At 43.5% G+C, this 18,723-nt stretch overlaps 1 protein-coding gene across 1 annotated transcript; it reads right to left on the bottom strand.

The window, feature by feature from the left end:
- Nucleotides 1-11,990: 11,990 nt before the first annotated feature.
- On the bottom strand, nucleotides 11,991-17,261 carry LOC136538798 (CDPK-related kinase 3-like). The gene is made up of 11 exons (XM_066530752.1): nucleotides 16,385-17,261; nucleotides 14,831-14,961; nucleotides 14,532-14,573; nucleotides 14,343-14,451; nucleotides 14,155-14,233; nucleotides 13,700-13,996; nucleotides 13,453-13,562; nucleotides 12,938-13,048; nucleotides 12,738-12,800; nucleotides 12,472-12,639; nucleotides 11,991-12,382 (listed from the first exon to the last, which is right to left on the bottom strand). Exons 1-11 carry the CDS (start codon nucleotides 17,036-17,038, stop codon nucleotides 12,242-12,244), a joined length of 1,905 nt encoding a protein of 634 aa, XP_066386849.1. The 5' UTR covers nucleotides 17,039-17,261; the 3' UTR covers nucleotides 11,991-12,241.
- Nucleotides 17,262-18,723: the final 1,462 nt, after the last annotated feature.

Raw genomic sequence — 18,723 nt, 5'->3', positions numbered from 1 at the left:
AAATCAGAATGAACGAGTTCTAATGGTGCTAAGTTCCTCGCCTCAGCAGCCTTGTGAGGCTTGCACGGTTGCTTCGATTGCACACACACCTAGCACTTAGAATCTTTGACTAAGTTAAATTTCAGGATTAAATTCAGATTTGCAAACCGCATGAGACAACCAAAATTGATGTGACAAAGTCGTGAATGCCAAATATTCGACTCATCTGAAACATTAACATTGTTCACTACTTTATTACACGCATCGTCAAGCAAAGATAAGCGGAACAAGCCTCCACAATCATAACTTTTTCCAATAAATATTCTATGTCTCAATACAACACACTTATTAGACCCAAGCACAATTTTAAAGTCATCGCGACACATCTGAGAAGCGTTAACAAGGTTCTTTTTGATGGAGGGGACATGCTGCATATTCTTTAACAGCACCGTCTTTCCCGAAGTAAACTTCAGAACGACCGTACCAGCACCAAGAACACGCGCATGCAAACCGTTTCCCATCAGTAAGGCTCCACTCCTGCCGGCCTGATAGGAAATAAACAAAGAAACATCAGCACACACATGAATATTAGCACCGCTGTTCATCCACCACTCTGGTGAAAGAAACTGAAAGAACAAAAGGTAAAGAATTACCATACCCAGATGTTCCTCCTCCAGTTTCGCTAATTACCATGTTTGTTGATTTCTTTTCTTGCTTATATTTATGGTCTGGGCATGCACTTGCCCAATGCTCATCACTCCCGCAAACAAAGCAACATCCACCTTTCTTGTTGTTTTTCTTCTAAAACTGTGCAGTCTACTTAGGCTTTGCATTATTGTTTTCTTGCATGTTCTTCTTCTTTTTATTACGAGATGCAAATGAGTTTTTCTTCTACACCATATTGACAGCGGAAGACTCAACTTCTTTTCCACGGTTGTCTTTTGCTCTTGCTCTCTCCTCAACATCAAGAGATCCAATAAGCTTAGCCAAGCTAAATTCTTGTCTCTTATGTTTTAGAGAAGTAGCAAAATCCCTCTAAGAAGGTGGTAGCTTAGCGATTATACTGTCGGCCACAAATTTGTCGGGCAACAGACATGAAAAATGTTCTAGTTCCTTTGCTAGCGCCTGTATCTCATGAGCCTGTTCAACCACAGAACGGTTTTCAACCATTTTGTAGTCATACAGCTGCTCCATAAGATACAGCTCACTGCCAGCATCAGAAACCCCAAACTTTATCTCAAGAGCATCCCACAACTCTTTGTCTGATGTGCAAGATATGTAATTTTTCTCATACTTAGGATGAAGTGCACTAATCACGGCGCCTCGAAATAGGTTATCGGCAGCCAAGAACTTTTGCTCCTCCTCAGGAGTAAACTGTTCAGGCTTCCCCTACGCGACGTGATAGCAGTTCATCGCAGTCAACCACAATACCATCTTGGCACATCATATCATGAAATTCTGGCCATCAAAATTATTTGGCTTCAAAGCAGCAGCAAAACCACTGACAGAAAATTGCCTAAAATTAGGTTTTTGGATTGTTAGAAATTTAGGCATTTTCATTATCAATTTAATCTAGAAAAATAACATCAGCAGGTTTGTGATGGCATATATGTGCATGTGTATTTCTATAATGAACACTACAACATGCAGAGATGACATACAGACGAATACAATAGCAGCGAGTATAGTAATCACAGAGATTAGAGAGTACCCAGTGGAGGGTCCCATGCCGAGGGCATCGGAGGCTCCATTCGCACTAGTCGACATAGCGCGTTGCTCGAAGTCGTAGACCACAGTCGGTGCAGGACGATGTTCGCAGTGCAGTCCCACGAACGGATCACGAGGAAGAAGACAGCTTGCGGTTCCGTGGGCAATCACCGAGAAGAAGACAGGATCTGGACGAGCAGCCGCGGATCGCTCCCTAAAAACCTAATTGTCGCGCACCCAGTGCAAGGTTCTCCAGCGGACGAGGGTTCCAGAGACACCTGCTCTCCCGCTATTCCATGCGCGCAGAGGTACGGGACGGGGAAGACAAAGGGCTGCGGAGATGTGGATTCTCTCGGGTGCGGTTGCGGAAGACAGGATCTGGATTGACGGAAGACTGCGGATATATGGCCAGCGGCAGCGGACGAAGGCAGCGGAAAAAATCCCAGGAGACGGTAACTGACGCAGTCAATTTGCCTCCACCATCAAGGAGCGAAATTCCCATGATAATGTGGATTTAAGTGGCAAAAGACTGGCCACGCCCGCCCGCTGCCTGCCTCGCCACGGCCCACGCCCACGCCCACGGCCCAGACGGTGGCGGCGCGCGCGCGTGTGGCACGTCTTTATCCTTTTCTCAGCTTCTCAATTTAGATGAATAATTTCCAACTATATAAGCTGAGTCAGCGTTCAGTCAAAATCCCGTATGGTATTAAGCCATAAAACACTTAACGTTACGTACCATAGGGTTTTATTTGATTTATTAAATATTATACGGGTCAAGCTCATGTTATGTCCAACAGTGTACATGTGTGTTCTGCCGATCATTCCGTGTTTTTTTGGAGGTCTGCAGACTGCAGCTGCAAGGGATAGGACTAACCCATAGCTGCCTCACAACTACTGAACACGCAGGTTTTCTAGAATAACTTGCACAGGCAGGCCGGCCGGCCGGCTTGATTTTATCAGTTACGATCACGAGCCATGCGCTGTAGTACAAGTCAAAACACAGCTCCGTTGCGTTGCTTACTATCGTTGGTGGACGTACGCTGGATATATCGGTGGTAGGCAAGCCTTGCGCTGGCACGCGCATATGCCACTCTTGCATCGCATCTGCATGGAGAGAACAGAGAGAGAGAAATCTGTTTTCTCTGAAGTTCGCCCAATCCAATCATGCAGTTCACAACTGCCAGGAGAGCGAGAACAAGTGTTATTTTAAAAAGGCGACTGACACCGTCATATGATTTTATAACCAAATGGTGCAGGATTAGGGCCTTGTTTAGTTTCAAAAAGTTTTTCCAAAAAGTATTACAATAGCCATCACATCGAATCTTGCGATACGTGTATGGAGCATTAAATGTAGACGAAAAACAAACTAATTGCACAATTTGGTTGAAAATCGCGAGACGAACGTTTTGGGCCTAATTAGTCCATAATTGAACACTAATTTCAAATAAAAACAAAAGTGATACAGTAGCCAAATTCACAAATTTCACCTGACTAAACGAGACCTAGAATACACTGTACTACACCACATCGAAGAGAGAATTTTATATAAGATGAAGACTAGCTAAACGTCAAGTGAGACGGGCCTTATCTTAGCCCACATCAAAGGCGACGCAGTAGCTGTTGCTATATCGTGCCACTTGTTGCCGGCATGCATGCAATTGGCCACAACGAGCGAAGCGTTGACACTTCGAGATGATCAAACTTGAGGGATCTGTGTGTGGATGTACCATTATATTAAACTACGCACGGCAGCCACACAATTGCAGTTTTGGTGGCGATGCAGTTGCAACGGTCTCGCGTATGGTCCGATCAACTGGGAACGGTTCGTGTTCTGGGGCGCTAGCTTTTCTAGCCTAGAGATCCACTGGATATGCGCTGTTGTATATGACTGTTTTATTTTCCTTTCATCTCCTGTTTTTGGCTTAGGCCTTTAATTCTGCTATATTATTATTATTTTTAGATTAACTCAGTTATATATTAATACAAATGCGCAATGCGGCATGTTTCATGCCAGTTAACTGTTATGGTAAAAAGAATTAGAAACGGCTTGTTAGCTGCTGCTGCAGAATCAACGGCAGCTGGCTAATAATTAAGGTGCAACCGGAAACGACCTATGTTTTAAATCTGTGCAAAGGGCAGCGATCGATTTGCCCCATTTGGCAATACTGAACAAATCTGTGCACCTTATTAGCCCCATTTGGCAATACTGAACCGATCTTCTCTCCACAGACCACAGAGATACGCACAGATTTTATTTCATTATTCGATTCACGTATAGAAAATTCTAGCGTCGTCGTCTGGGAACACAAAGGGCAGCGATCGATTTGCTACCGGTGCCCGTGCCTCTCTCGATCTCTGGTCAAAGATCCACGCCATGTCGCCGTGTGAAATCAAACGTAAGCGAAGGTGGAACAGGAATTACACCGGTTTTGATCGAGCAAGCAAACTGCGGATCGAAGTGGAACAAGAATCCTTCGCCGGATGTGGTCGTCGATGGCGAGTTGGCGGCGATGGTTGGCTCCTGCTGCTTCGTGGACTCGTAGTCCGTCATTGCTTCGTACCCCGTAATTTTTTTTGGGCTCAGCATAGCAATCGGGTTCGAAGTTCTAAGAGGAAACTTAAACTCTATGGTTTTTTAGAGTTATAAATCTGATTTTTATATGCTTGTTGATATACTTTTATGATCCCTAGGGGTTTTTTAGAGCTATAGATCTGATAAAACCCCCGTATTTTTATACGCAATCTGGTGTTGAAATTCTAAGAGGAAACGTAAACTCCATTGATAGTTTAGGATGAAAAAGGACTTTGTGGAAGCCCAAGCGTTGCTGCGATCCATTAGCGCGTGATGGGCTCATGATCTCCTGAAGAAAATACAAAAAAAGAGCCCTCTCGTACGGGCTCAAAAGCAAAGCAGTTCCTGCTAACTATGGGCCTTACCTTACCAATTTTACGCCATGTTTGGTTAAGCTTATTCAGCACTACTTTTCAGCCACGGAACAGTGATTTTCTCTCACAACATTTCAGCATAAGCATCCGCATAAGCCAAATTTCAAAGACCGAATGAGTTCGACCCATACCTTTTTGGGCTTCATTTCCCGTTAGTCAAGCGGCCAGTCCACTGGAACTCTGGAAGCATTTTCATGTTTCTCAAAAAAATTACTGCAAGCATTTTTCATGTTTCTCAAAAAAAAATGGAAGAATAAAGTGCCGCCTCCTCTTGCTAATTGCTATGCATCCTATCGGAAATATAATTCCATGTAGATTTGACCTAAGTATTTCTATCTTTGACCAAATGTCCAAAGTTTTACATACACGTACTGTTAAGCTGGTATTCCCGGCGTACTTGTTTGTAACGCTGACAATTGGAGACGGGAAAAGAGCGTCCTTCCGTACAAGTGCATGGCTAGACAGCCAGCGCCCATGTGACGTAGCGTCACGCCTCTTCTCCATTTCCGGAAGGAAAAACAGAACTCTGCATCATGCCCTCATTTATAATAACTGGATCCGCGACATGAACCTGCAGCTTTAGAGTTTCTCTGCCCAACACTTAGCTGAGTACACACATCTATGGCAAGAAACTAGGCGCATAATTCTAAGAACGGGCACGCCAGATAACCTTGCTTGGAAATTTGAGGAAAATGGCGAATACACAACACCCTCTGCTTACCATGCCCAATTTATTGGCGCAACCAACAACACTTTGAAGCACTCATCTGGAAACCTTGGGCACCACCTAAAATGTAAATTCTTCTGTTGGCTTGCGATTCAGAACCGAGTTTGGACCGCCAACAGATTAGAAGCTCGGAGGTGGCCGAACCAAGGAACCTGCACACTATGTCGGCTTCAAGCGGAGATAGGCCTGCACCTTTTTAGGGATTGCAGGTTCACGAAGCGCCTCTAGAAGGAAATCGTTGTTAGAATAGTTGATTGTACCTTTGTGTGTAACCGTAGATCCGGAGTAGGTGTTTCTCCACCATTCGGTCCACGGACGCCGATGTCATGGCCATTCCGGCGTAGTGGTGGAGACGATGTCCAGTGGCCCGGTGGTGACCCTACAGAGGCGGCGGCGGTGTGGTGGAGCTTCCCGTCGCTGGCAGCACTGCTTTAGATTGGTTTAGGTTTTCTCTGTAGGTGGGTATGACGGCTCTATTGAACCTCGTAACCCGAGCCATGATCCCCACCTCTCTTTTATATGTGCTGTGCGACAGGGGCCCACCAACCATATTAGGGTTAGGCTCCCCCGATCAGGGAGCAGAGACAAGGGCCTAATAGGCTGTTGGGATTATTGGTGGAGATCAACTAACATTCTCCCCCTTGATCTCACTATCATCTTTCAATTTCATTTACTTTTGTTCATTCCATTACAGATTAGTGCATAGAGCATGTCTCATCGTCACGGTCCATTGCCGATAGACTTAACAGCTACAACACACTACTCTGTTTTAAAATAGATACTTATCTTTGGGCCTTCTTTTGTCCAGGAATTTTAGGCTTTCCCTTAAACCCATGCTAGCTACATGTTCTCTGAACACGTTGGGTGGTAAGCCTTTTGTAAGCGGATCCGCGAGCATCTTTTCTGTACTTATATGCTCAAGACTTATGACTTGATCCCGAACTTTATCTATCACAACATAATACTCTATGTCAATATGTTTGGCAGCACCACTTGACTTATGTTGTGAGCATACTGTACTGCTAGACTATAATCGCAGTATAACTTAAGTGGTCTATAGATGTCGTCAACCACCTTCAAATCGGGTATGAACTTCTTTAGCCAGTTCACCTGCCCGTTGCCTCATAACACGCTACAAACTGTTATACATTGTGGACGATGTAATGACGGTTTGCTTTGAGCTTTTCCATGAAATAGCTCCCCTTGCGAGAGTGAATACATATCTAAACGTGGATTTTCTATCATCTCCCGTATAATTAGAATCTGAATATCCCACTATATGAAGTGAATCAGATCTTCTATACGTCATCATGAGGCCTTTCGTTCCTTACAAATAATGCAAGACTTTCTTTACCAATTTCCATTATTCTGTTCCAGAATTGCTCTGGAATCTGCCAAGTAACCTGGTAACAAATGCCAAGTCAGGGCGCGTATATACTTGAGCATGTTGCAAGCTTCCGACAGCTGAAGCATATGGAACCACTTTCATTTGATTGACCTCATATTGGTTCCTGGGGCATTAAAAATCCTTATATCTGTCGCCCTTGACTATAGGAGCAGGTGAAGGACTACATTTGTGCATACTGAATTTCTTTAAGATTCTTTCTATGTATGCCTTTTGTGACAGTCCTAATACACCTTTACTTTTATCTCGGTGAATCTCGATCCCTAGAACAAACGAAGGTTCAACAAGATCCTTCATACTAAATTTTGAGGACAAAACTTCTTTGTTTCCAGTAGTAGACTGACATCACTACTAGCAAGTAAGATATCATCCACATACAGGACAAGGAAGATAAACTTCCCATTCTTAAACTTTGTATAGACACAATTGTCCTCTACATTCTCTTTAAACCCAAAATTCTTTATTATCTTATCAAACTTCAAGTATCAATGTCTTGAAGCTTGTTTTAACCTATAAATGGATTTCTTTAGGCGGTATCCCATTCGTTCTTTTTCTTCTATGACAAAACCTTTAGGTTGTGCCATGTAAACATTTTCCTCTAAGTCTCCGTTGAGGAATGCCGTCTTTACATCCATCTGATGTAATTCTAAATCGTAATGTGCCACTAATGCCATTATTATTCTGAAGAAAACTTTACATGAGACTAGAGAAAATGTCTCATTGTAATCAATCCCTTCTCTTTGCATAAAGCCTTTTGCCACAAGTCACGCTTTATATGTCTCTATATTCCCTTGAGAGTCAAGTTTTGTTCTATAGATCTATTTACAACCTACTGTTTTTGCTCCTTTAGGAATTATTTCCAAATCCCAAACTTTATTTGCATTCATTGATTTCATTTCATCTTCTATGGCCTCAAGCTACTTTGATGAATGATCACTTCTCATGGCTTCTTCAAATAAGATGGGATCATCCTCCATTTGAAATTCCTCAGTGTTGTACACTTCATAATCAGCAGGAATAGCTAATTTTCTAACTCTTTGAGACCTTCTAGGGGCCTTCACATTTGGCACATGTTCTGTTTGAGGCTGTTGTTGCTCCCCCTCATATGTGGCAATATGTTCTATAGGATCCTGAAGAACATGTTCCTCATCGTCATTCATTGTTGCCACAGGTGAGATAACAACAGGTGCTGGCACCACAGTATCTAGCACTGTCGATTCAACTACAGCAGGTAGTGAGAAAAATGGCTCATGAATCATTGGAGTGGGTGCTTACACCTGCTTCACGTCAAGGTCAATTTCTCGAGCTATCATGCTCCCCCTCGTCAATTCGTCCTCTAGGAAGACAGCATGTCTCGTTTCCACAAACTTTGTATGTCTCTCTGGACAGTAAAAAACAAAAACATTTTGACTTTTCTGGGTAGCCAAACAAATGACAACTTACTGTTTTGGGATCTAACTTCCCAATGTTTGGGTTAAATATTTTAGCCTCAGCAGGGCTCCCCCACACACATGCAAGTGGTTTAGTGAGGGTACTCTTTCTGTCCATAACTCATACGGTATTTTGGGCACCGACTTTCTTGATACTCTATTGAGAATATGAATGGCGGTTTTAACGCCTCCATCACAGGCACCATATCCATTCATTGTACGATTGCGTCTTTCAGCTACTCCATTCTGCTGAGGTTCGCCCCGTATAGAATACTGGGCTACTTTACCATTCTTCTGTAAGAACCCTGCATAAGGTCCAGGAACTTGGCCATTTGGGGTATGCCGACCGTAGTACTCCTCCACGGTCAGACCTGACTATCTTTATCTTTAAATTGTGTTGGATTTCAACTTTTGCCTTAAATATCTACATTTATCTAATGCTACTTGTCTTTCTTTGATTGAATAAATGTAGACATAACGGGAGTAATCATCTGTGAATGTTATGAACGAATCATTACCATCTACACTCTTTACAGGAAACTGACCACAGATGTCTGTGTGAATAATTTATAAAATTCCTACGCTTCGTTTGTCATCTTTCTTACTTTTTTTATACACTTTTCTTTTATGCATTCTCTGCATTGTTTTAAATCTAAGAGCTCCAATGGAGGAAGAATATCATTCTTAACTTGTCTTTCTATTCTCCCCCTCGAAATATGGCCTAAACGACAGTGCCATAATTTCGACGACGCATCGTGAGCTCTCTTATGCCACCATTTCCAGATTAACACTCTGTGACCAGCTGCTTTATCAGCTAGGTAGCATATGTCTTTGAAGAGCTAGTGAACTGACTCTTTATGCTATCGTGGTACTTAGTGACCGTGTCACACACTGGGATTGAGTCCACAATTCCAGACTCAATCGTGTTCTTTATTACAGCCAAACATTTCTTGTTGGCAGTGACACACTTCCTATGCACAAAGTCATAGGACATCTTTTGGGATTCAAAATCCCTTTCTTTAGTTGCCTAATCGGCATCATTCTCTTTTGTCTCCCTCACCGGTGCCACAGAATCAGTGGGACATGGTGAGGTGACTACCTAGTTCATCTTAGCCAAGATGAAAACCAGGTCAAACCTTTTCTTAACATGAAAATAACACCATTTGCATGCCTTGATTCCAACGTTGGTCACAATCAAAACATACAATTATTCTTATACACTAATTCTACATCACCATTGGGCAGAAATAGAATTAATGTATAAAATCATTAAAATTCACAACTGTTCTTACACACTAATTCTACATCACCGTTAGGCAGAAGTAGAATTAATGCATAAATCATTAAAATTTACAACTGTTCTTATACACTAATTCTATATCACCGTTGGGCAGAAATAGAATTAATGCATAAATCATTAAAATTACGATATTGTTATTAACAACGTTGGTAAGAAAATAACAACATCATAATCATGTCAAAATCTCTTTTTCTCCAATTAAATACCACATTGGTTCAAAATAACAGGAGAATCAACAATTTCTTTAGTAGCGGAATAATTTTCTTTTTCTCTAATTAAATATCATGTTGGTACAAATTAACTGGAGAATAAACCATTTCTTTAGCAGTGGAAAACGTATACTCATTTCTTCAATTTTACCCATAGGAAAAATCACTTTTCATATTCTCTTTAAGCTATTTATTCATTTTCCAGGAAATAAAATCTTTACTGGAAAATGAAAAAACAAAACTGATTCATTTTCTGTACTGTTCCTTCAGCCCAAAACCATTTGCACAGCGCGGCCCATCGCAAAAATTTTGGCCCAGAAGCCACACGCGCCGCGCGTCCCCGCGCCCAGGCCGCAACCTGGGTCTGGGCCGGCAAAGCGGCCTCCTGCTCGCGCCCGCCTAGGCCTGATCCTGGCCCAGTGAATCTGCGCCGTTCGATGGAGATCGACGGCTGCGTGTTGAGAATGGGAGGCGCTGAAGTGAGTTAGGGTTTCGGGTGATGGCCGGCGTCGGCGGGGTTTGGCTCTGTTGAACCTCGTAACCCGAGCCATGATCCCCACCTCTCTTTTATATGTGCTGTGCGACAGGGGACACCAACCATATTAGGGTTGGGCTCACCCGATCAGGGGGCAGAGACAAGGGCCCAATAGCCCGTTGGGTCTATTGATGGAGATCAACTAACAATCGTCACCTGAACTCAAAACTCCAACTTACACCCAATTGCATGGCCACCTAGTGAGACGCTTGAGAAGTGGTGGACGGCAATGTCAAATGCGCCGGGTACGAGTAGGAAAGGCCTACGATCGCTCATCATACTAGTTTGCTCGGAAATCTAGAAAGAAAGAAATGCGAGAGTTTTTGAGAGCACGGAGTCCACAAATTTTGTGGTACTTCAGAAAATCAAAGACTAGGCAAGGCTGTGGATCTTGGCAGGAGCGAAGCACCTCTCTACATTCATCCAACAACCACTTCCCTAGTTTTGATCTGTCTCCTTTTGGAGGTGTCCCTCCCGTTTTTTACTAGCTGTAGAGTGCTTGGTTTGTCGTGTTGTGGATGTACAGAGCCAATTTGGCTGGGTTTGTACGGTGCCTGTCTGGGCGATCTCTTCTTTCAAAAGCGTACTTGTTTGGGAACTAAACCAGGCCTTAACATAGCGGGCAGCTCTTCTGCCGGTTCGTTTAAAAAAAGCGTACTTGTTTGTAAGAACTCTGTACTCGCTTTCTAAAAGCAGAGATATTCCTCCTTTCAAAAAAAACATACATATACAGACAGAATTTTCATAATATATATAATGATTTATATAAAAAATGATACAAGCCATTATTACTCGAAGTGTCACTTTGTAAGACATACTGTATTTCCGATGAGTATAACCTTCCCGGAGCTCCTATTATACAGCACAATCCAAAGGTATCACAAGCTGAAGCCATCCAGGTGGGTCGTGAGTACAGGCAGAGCCAGGTTGTTGCCTTTTTCTTTTTGTCAACATATTTACTTCATTTCCAGCCCGGTTATTCGCGTTAGGCTACGTTCGATTACCCTCGATTTGAAACAAGAACTATTCTAGCTTTTCAAAACTATACAAATTAGTGAACAAATTCCAACCGGAACCATTCCAGTAACTCAATCTAGAGCAACCGAACAAGCCCTTAGACGGAGGCAACTTTGGACATTTGAGTACGACACTCGTGTGTTGATCATGATGGATTGTTCAGATTGGGAGGGTGCATGTCTAACATCTTTGAATTGAAAGGAAAAACGAACCGATTTCCATGTTAATCCAGAGATCAAGGTGTCCAGACTCAAACAAAGTTCTAAGTGGGCTCCCACAGACCAGTCCCCCGGATAAGACCCTTTTACTCACCGATGAGTTGAGTGCGTTTGCTAAGCACCTTTTGTACTTGGGCGCATTTGTTAATTGTCCTCAAGACCATAAAAATGCGCCGTACAAGTGTCCGGAAAAAGCAAGGCATGATAGTTTCTGCTGCCCCCTTTCGCATTAAGGGTATGTTCGGCTGGTATTAAAGAAGCTGTTTTGTTATGAGAGAAAAATATTATAGATTCTAGCTAATAAGTCGGCTGATATCTTTGCTTTGCCATATGATAGCAACATGCTGGCAAACCACAGCGCCATCTCAGGCATTAAGATGACCACATGGCCTCAACAGTTTCACCAAAATCGCAGCACCATTCCCGTTGGGTGTTGGAGTGTTGCGACCAGCAACTGAGCAACCAAGTTCGGCCATAGGCCATAGAGCACCTTGTAGCATGGGCCAACTGACAACTGTACAATGCCCATTCATAGCTTAAAACGAACAATGTACCAGAACCAAGGCGCAAAACATGCCCTTTTTCTTCTACAACTCAATTTTGAGCTATCACTTTCCATTTCTTTTTTTTCCCTTTTCCCTTTCTCTCTACAAGCATTCTACAAGAAGCTAAGGCAACAAAAGAAGAGAGACAAAACACCATCCCTCCAACTCCCCATCAACAAAACCAATGGAACCAATTCAGGCAACTACCGGGGCAGCAAGAGAATCAATGGTGCCGCCTTGCATTGCCGCTTCGCATCGTCAGTCCATGCAAAAACTTGGTGTAGCCTAGAAAGCTAAGCTTGCCGTCCGACGGCCTAATCCAGTCACGGACGATGGAATACGCTGCTGTGGAAAGATTCATCTCCTGTATACCAGAAGAGATATAACTAGATCAACATCTAAGTGAGATCAAATAATTATTCCATCACTCAGTTCAGTATATATCTTTCGTACCTGAGCAAGCTCCTCGATTGTGATAGCACGGTTGCCTTCCTGCTCAAAGTACTCAAATGCAGTACTGGCGATTTCTTCCCACCGCGGCACAGCCTCAAGCTGGTAAGGGCTTATTGTAGCTGCACAGAACTCCTCAAAGTCCATTCTCCTATATGCGAGTGGCTCCAGCTGAAGGTGATTACACAGGCAAAATGAAACTTTCAACCAAACTTATTACATACAAAAAAGGAGTAGATAAGGTTGGCTATATAGTTCATATCTCATACCGCATTCAAGATCTCAAGTGTTCTAGATTCTTTCATAGCATCAGTACAGTTCTGTAAAAGAGCCTGCATATTTAAAGGGAAGAAAAGGAAAAACTGAGCTCGGTGTGCCAAACATGGAAAGAATTTCAGTGCATCATAACACATGTATAAAAAAAGAATACGGACAAGCAAATGGTAAACTATTATTTATAAGTGCTTACCGTCCTGAAGTTATCAATACATATTCGACCATCTCCAGTGTCTGGTTCTAACAAGTTGTACTGTGCCCTGATGTAGATAAGCTCATCTTCTGTTATTGCTCTTGACAAGGCCTGTCAAATGAACATCGAAAATAAAATTAACATGACTACAAATTGGGTAATGTGATTTCAGCAAGACCAATGCAATGAGAGGAGGTACCAATAAAACATATAGCTGTATAACAACAACCAGTCCAGCAGGGGGGAGGAGGAGGATTTTCAGCTCCCCAGCTGCCTTCATCTAGTCTACTAAACCTAACCAGCTAGTTTTGCAAGGTAGAAGATGGTCTAGTTCAAATGGAAGCCATGTAAAAACATAGCTGTAAGCATCTAAGTAATATTCAAAAGAAATTTTAATTCATCTAAATCATGAACAATCAATGGACTTAGACAAATCGAATGGTTAGTTGTGCACAAAATGGTCATACATGAAGCATTTCCCATAGTTAAATGGACAGAGGAACTAAAATATCAACCTTCAATGCCGCCCGTTTGAGAGGCGTCGAACGAAGGTATGCTTTAACCAACTTGAATACTAGCATATCCAGAGGTATTTGTCGGTGCTGATCTCGCAACCAGGGGTGAGCTGCAGCATGCAAAGGACACATAAGAAAACTTCTGTCCTTAAAAAATGAAATTTCAAAAAGAAGTGTTGAATCCAGTTGATATACAGACATTGCAAGTGAAAAAAGGAATTGTCAGCGAGACTGTGAGAGTACTTACAGAGTGCCTGTGCAGCAGTCATTCTTTTTCTGTAATCCTTGTTAAGAAGTCTTTTGACAAAATCTTTAGCTTCAGGAGATACTGATTGCCATGGTGTGTCATCAAAGTTAGGGTCAGCTCTCAGCACTGAGCGGAAAATACCTGATTCAGTTCGTGCCCAGAATGGCCTGCTACCACACAGCAATATATAAGTGATAACACCAATACTCCACATGTCTGCTTCTGTGCTATATGACCTATGCAAGACTTCTGGAGCAACATAGTATGCGCTTCCAACAATGTCATTAAGCCTTTCATCTGTGAAGGAGGGAAAAAGCATCAGGAGCATCAGGCTTTAGAACATTTTTTGGAGGAAGGTCATATCATGTTTCATTTTATGTCAATGGACTTCTAACATATTTGTAAAACAAAACTCCTTTACGATTGGATGATCCTTGTGTGGAGGTATGTAATACCTGGTCTTATAAAATCTGAGAGACCAAAATCAATTATCTTCATAGGAGAACGCTCTTCCCTAGTGCTGAATAGGAAATTCTGTTAAAAAACATCCAAGGGTGGATTTATCAGAAGGAATATACCACAGTTTTTTCAACAAGACAAATCACATTCCGTTATACACTTATACTTAACAGAGTCTACAGACCTCTGGCTTCAGATCACGGTGAACAACACCCTGAAGATGGCAAAAGGCAACTACTTTTAATATCTGTTCAACAATAATTTTTGCATCCCCTTCATTGTATCTTCCACCTCTGCAAAAAGCAGACAGTACTGTAACAAAGCTACACCTTGTAGCGGTGTTCACGAAACATCTCTCAAGCAAATGTAATACCTGGACAAGATTCTATCCAATAATTCTCCACCTTCACAAAGCCTGATCAATAGAGGTGAAGAAAACATCAGTTATCATGTAACTTCCCATTAATCTAGCTAGAAAGAAAAGGCCTATAGTAACAGTTAGCAAGTCCTTTCATATATAATGTTATGTGCTGCAAGAGAACATCAACCCTAAGGTAGATAATGTGACTTTTGAGCACTATCATACATACTGTTTCAAGATAAACAGCACATGCAATATTCACAGTTTTTACATAGATCAATATTACGCAAAATCAAGGAGGGAAAACATACTCCATGATTATGTAGACATTAAGGGCGTCCTCACAAGCATCATAAAACTTGACAAGATTGGAATGTCCGGATAATGCCTTCAAAATTTTCACCTCTCTGCGCACATCCTCAATAGATATTGCCGTCGTCATCTGCAAGAGAAAACCAAAGGATTGAGGTGACTTTGCAAACTAAAATATGAAATCTAGGCCAAGAGATAATTTTTTTCCCCTGGTGTAATGAGCTAGGAAAGTGAATTTAGCGCTTCTAGCCTAAAAAAGTCTATACCATGTATGCATGTATTTGGTAACAAGGAAGAAATGGCATGCAATTCAAAGAACTATACAGAAGGAAGAAACACATTAGACTCAATAGATACATCGCCTGCTTAAATAATTTCAGTAGCACGAGCGAAAATTATAGCAGGCCAAAATAATCATTAATTAATTCATGCCGTAACGCTCACAAAAACGACAACATACATGCATGAAACATCAATGCAGCCATGCACGTAGAATTCTTCTGTGTCGCCTATCGTATACTAGGTTTTCTTGATAACTTGCTGCGCAAACATTTTAGATGCCAGGTAAAACTAAGATCAAAATTAAATAATTCAACAATGAGGACAATGTCAGTGGAAAGCAGTCCCCAATATCAACATGTTCTCAGCTTTGGTACCAAAAATCTAAAAGAGACATTTCTTTACTTCCTACACTTTTCCCTATCTTTTCTTCTACTTATGATCATATAATAAAATGATGCAGAATGGACCAAGAGACTACTGAACTCAAGGCAGTGAACAACAATATGATGGAGATACTCGAGAAGTCCAGCTACACTGACAAGTTCTCTGAGGTCCCACAAAGAACTCTATCACTGCCAAGCTAGTGATCTACCACTGCATAAACTACTATTCCATGACAGCTTAAATAAAGAACAAAAAAACAAGAAACAGGTGATAGATGGATGAACAGTTGAACACTTACGCGTGTTTAGTTCCAACCCCAAATTCCCAAAAAGTGCTACAGTACCCATCACATCGAATCTTGCGATACATGCATGGAGCATTAAATGTAGACGAAAAAAAACTAATTGCACAGTTTGGTTGGAAATTACGAGACGAACGTTTTGATCCTAATTAGTCCATGATTGAACACTAATTGACAAATAAAAACAAAAGGGCTACAGTAGCCCAAATTCCCAAATTCACCGAACTAAACACGCGCAGACAAAGCATTAAATGTGGCATTGCTGAAACAAGATCTCTACAATGTACTTGTAACCCTGCGGTAAAATGCCAATGCCAATACCATCACAAAAAACCTGATCACCGTGCAAGGCAGCCAAGAAACAAATGATGAACTTATGATTACAACATCTGTGCTAGTGGCACTGCAGAGATACTGAATTCAACCATGATCTACTAGTAAATGAGAGTGAAAAAGATCACAACAGGATGGCAATTATGTCCCCCCACATAGTTGATTCATGATCCGGTGGAGGAACCGAGCCGATTGAAACAGGTAAGATCGTGCGTTCAGTAAAAGAGGAGAGTGAGATCACGAGTAGCAAGACCTTGGCTTTGGAGATGACCTTGACAGCCAGGACCTGGCCTCTCATGTCTCCCTTGCGGGCGCGCACGAGGCAGGTGTGGCCGAAATGGCCGCGGCCCACCTCCCTGCCCAGCTCGTACTTGGCGGCGAAGTGGCGGTCGTAGCCGAAGCTCTTGTCAAGCTCCCGCTCCACCTCCCCGGCACCGCCGGCGCCTCCGGCCCCGTGCTCCGGGATCGGGACCTCGACGGGCGGCCTGGGCACCTGCGACGCGGAGGCCGGCGACCGGCGGCCGAGCCGGCGCGCGAGGGACTCCTTGATGTGCTTAGCCGGGGACGGCGGCGGGAACGGGCGGCGGAAGAACCGGCGCGGCGTGGACGCCGAGGTCGCCGGCGACGGCGTGATGCCGTCGGGGAGCCCGAAAGGGCTCCCGGCCCAGGGGCTGCCGGCCGCCGACGACCGCGCCGGCGTCGCCCCGGCCCTGCCCCCGCGCGGCGTCCCCGCCGGCGACGGCCGCGCGCTCCGCCTCCCTCCCCTTCCTCCTCCCCCGCCCCCTCCCGACGCCGCATCCTCCGTCCCGCCCCTGAACGCCGCCGAGACCGTGATGGTGGTCGCCCCCACGCCGCCGCGGTCCTCCGCGTCGACGCCGTGCACGTTCCTCGCGTAGCACTGCCCCATGGCCGCCGGTCCGTCGGTCCCGGCGATCACCGGAGCTCGCGCACGGGAATGCGGGGTCCGGGAGCGGGGGGGTGCCGAGATTTATAGCTCCGGAAGCGTGCGAGGAGAGGGGGGAACGGGGGCGGGCCGGGGAGTGGCAGTATTAATGCAGCGGACGAGGGGGACGACGAGGTGGAAGGCAGGCTGTGGAGGGTGGTGTGACGAAACCAAACGGGAAAAGGAAAAAAAAATGAATTGCGGGCGCTGCAGACCCGGCACCGGCAGTGGCAGCGTAGTACGCGTTGAGGGTGACGGACTGCGCCTGCCGCCTGCGTGTGCTGGGCGAGGCTGCGCCTGCGCGGCGGGGGGCGGGCGGGGTGCGCGCTCGCGTGACGGAGACAAGGAGGAGGGGGCAAGGCAAACGGGGACGAGGGGTCGTCCAACGAAGTGCATGACGCGTGGAGCCATTTTCGGTTGAGCGGAGTAGGCCCGCATGGCGGTGGCCGAGGGCCTAAATGTTTTCTGTGTGCTGTGGTGGGTTGCCAGAGCTGATAGCCTGATACCATACCGTGGAAATTTGAATTTGGCCGTGGTTGAGATATGGAAATACTCACTCCTATGGGCAAAAAAAAAATTCTCATTTGTTTCATCATCTTGTAATAGATAATGACATTCCATTATTTGTCATTTTTTTTCGAAATGTGTACTTTGATAACTTACCCTTGCATTTCGATTTAAGAATGTCGTGATCCTTTTATTTTGTCGGATTGATGCCGACAAATTATCTTTTTATGTATCGACCGTTACATGCGAATGTAGGTTTCATTTTTTATTCTGTCGGATTGATCACGACAAATCGTTATCCTTTTGTGTATCAACCGTTATATGCTAACGTAGGCTTCATTCTTTTTTTATTCTGTCAGATTGATGTCGACAAATTGTTATCCTTTTGTGTATCGATCGTTACATGTAAATGTAGGCTTCATTTTTTTTATTTTGTCGGATTGATGCTGACAATGCCGTTATCCTTTTGTGTATCGACCGTTACATGCTAACCTAGGTTTTCTTTTTTTTGTCAGGTTAGTGCCGATAAATCGTTATCCTTCTGTGCATCAACCATTACATGCTAATGTAGGCTTCGTTCTTTTTTCGTGATCGTGCTCGTGCGCACATTTTTCATTAAAAGGATAGTAAACTTGCAGGGTACAAGACAAATAGCATGTTCGCTTGCTCGTATACGATCGTGGATTATAAGCTGGAATAGTATTTTTCTCTCACACCAAACCAGCCAGCAGTAAATAATCCACAATCGAGCAAACCTAGGCCTACCGGTAGCACGTGGAAAAAGAGTAAGCGTTCGAAGAAAAATAGGGTACGGTACATAGAAGAAAACAAATTAGGCCCTGTTTGGTTACTGCAGCCTCTCCTAAAATTCCTATCACATCGAATGTTTGGATACATGCATGGAGTATTAAATATAGACTAATTACGAAACTAATTGCACAACTTGCGACTAATTTGCGAGACAAATCTTTTAAGCCTAATTAGTCCAGGATTTGACAATGTGGTGCTACAGTAACATGTGCTGGTGATAGATTAATTAGGCTTAAAAAATCGTCTCGCAAATTAGCCTCCATCTATGTAATTGGTTTTGTAATTAATCTATATTTAATGCTCCTTATTAGTATCTAAACATTTGATGTGAT

Source organism: Miscanthus floridulus, chromosome 2, assembly GCF_019320115.1.
Source record: "Miscanthus floridulus cultivar M001 chromosome 2, ASM1932011v1, whole genome shotgun sequence".
In the NCBI taxonomy this organism is placed as follows: domain Eukaryota; kingdom Viridiplantae; phylum Streptophyta; class Magnoliopsida; order Poales; family Poaceae; genus Miscanthus; species Miscanthus floridulus.
This window is presented reverse-complemented; position numbering and strand designations above follow the sequence as displayed.

What these genes read in the sequence shown, in the direction of transcription:
- LOC136538798 (XM_066530752.1), bottom strand. Translation starts at nt 17,038, where the DNA reads ATGGGGCAGTGCTACGCGAGGAACGTGCACGGCGTCGACGCGGAGGAC. An exon ending in ACCGTGATCTGAAGCCAGAG is followed by an intron (nt 14,234 to 14,342) that starts GTCTGTAGACTC and finishes GTTTTTTAACAG; the next exon opens with AATTTCCTATTCAGCACTAG. An exon ending in CTCAGATTTTATAAGACCAG is followed by an intron (nt 13,997 to 14,154) that starts GTATTACATACC and finishes CCTCCTTCACAG; the next exon opens with ATGAAAGGCTTAATGACATT.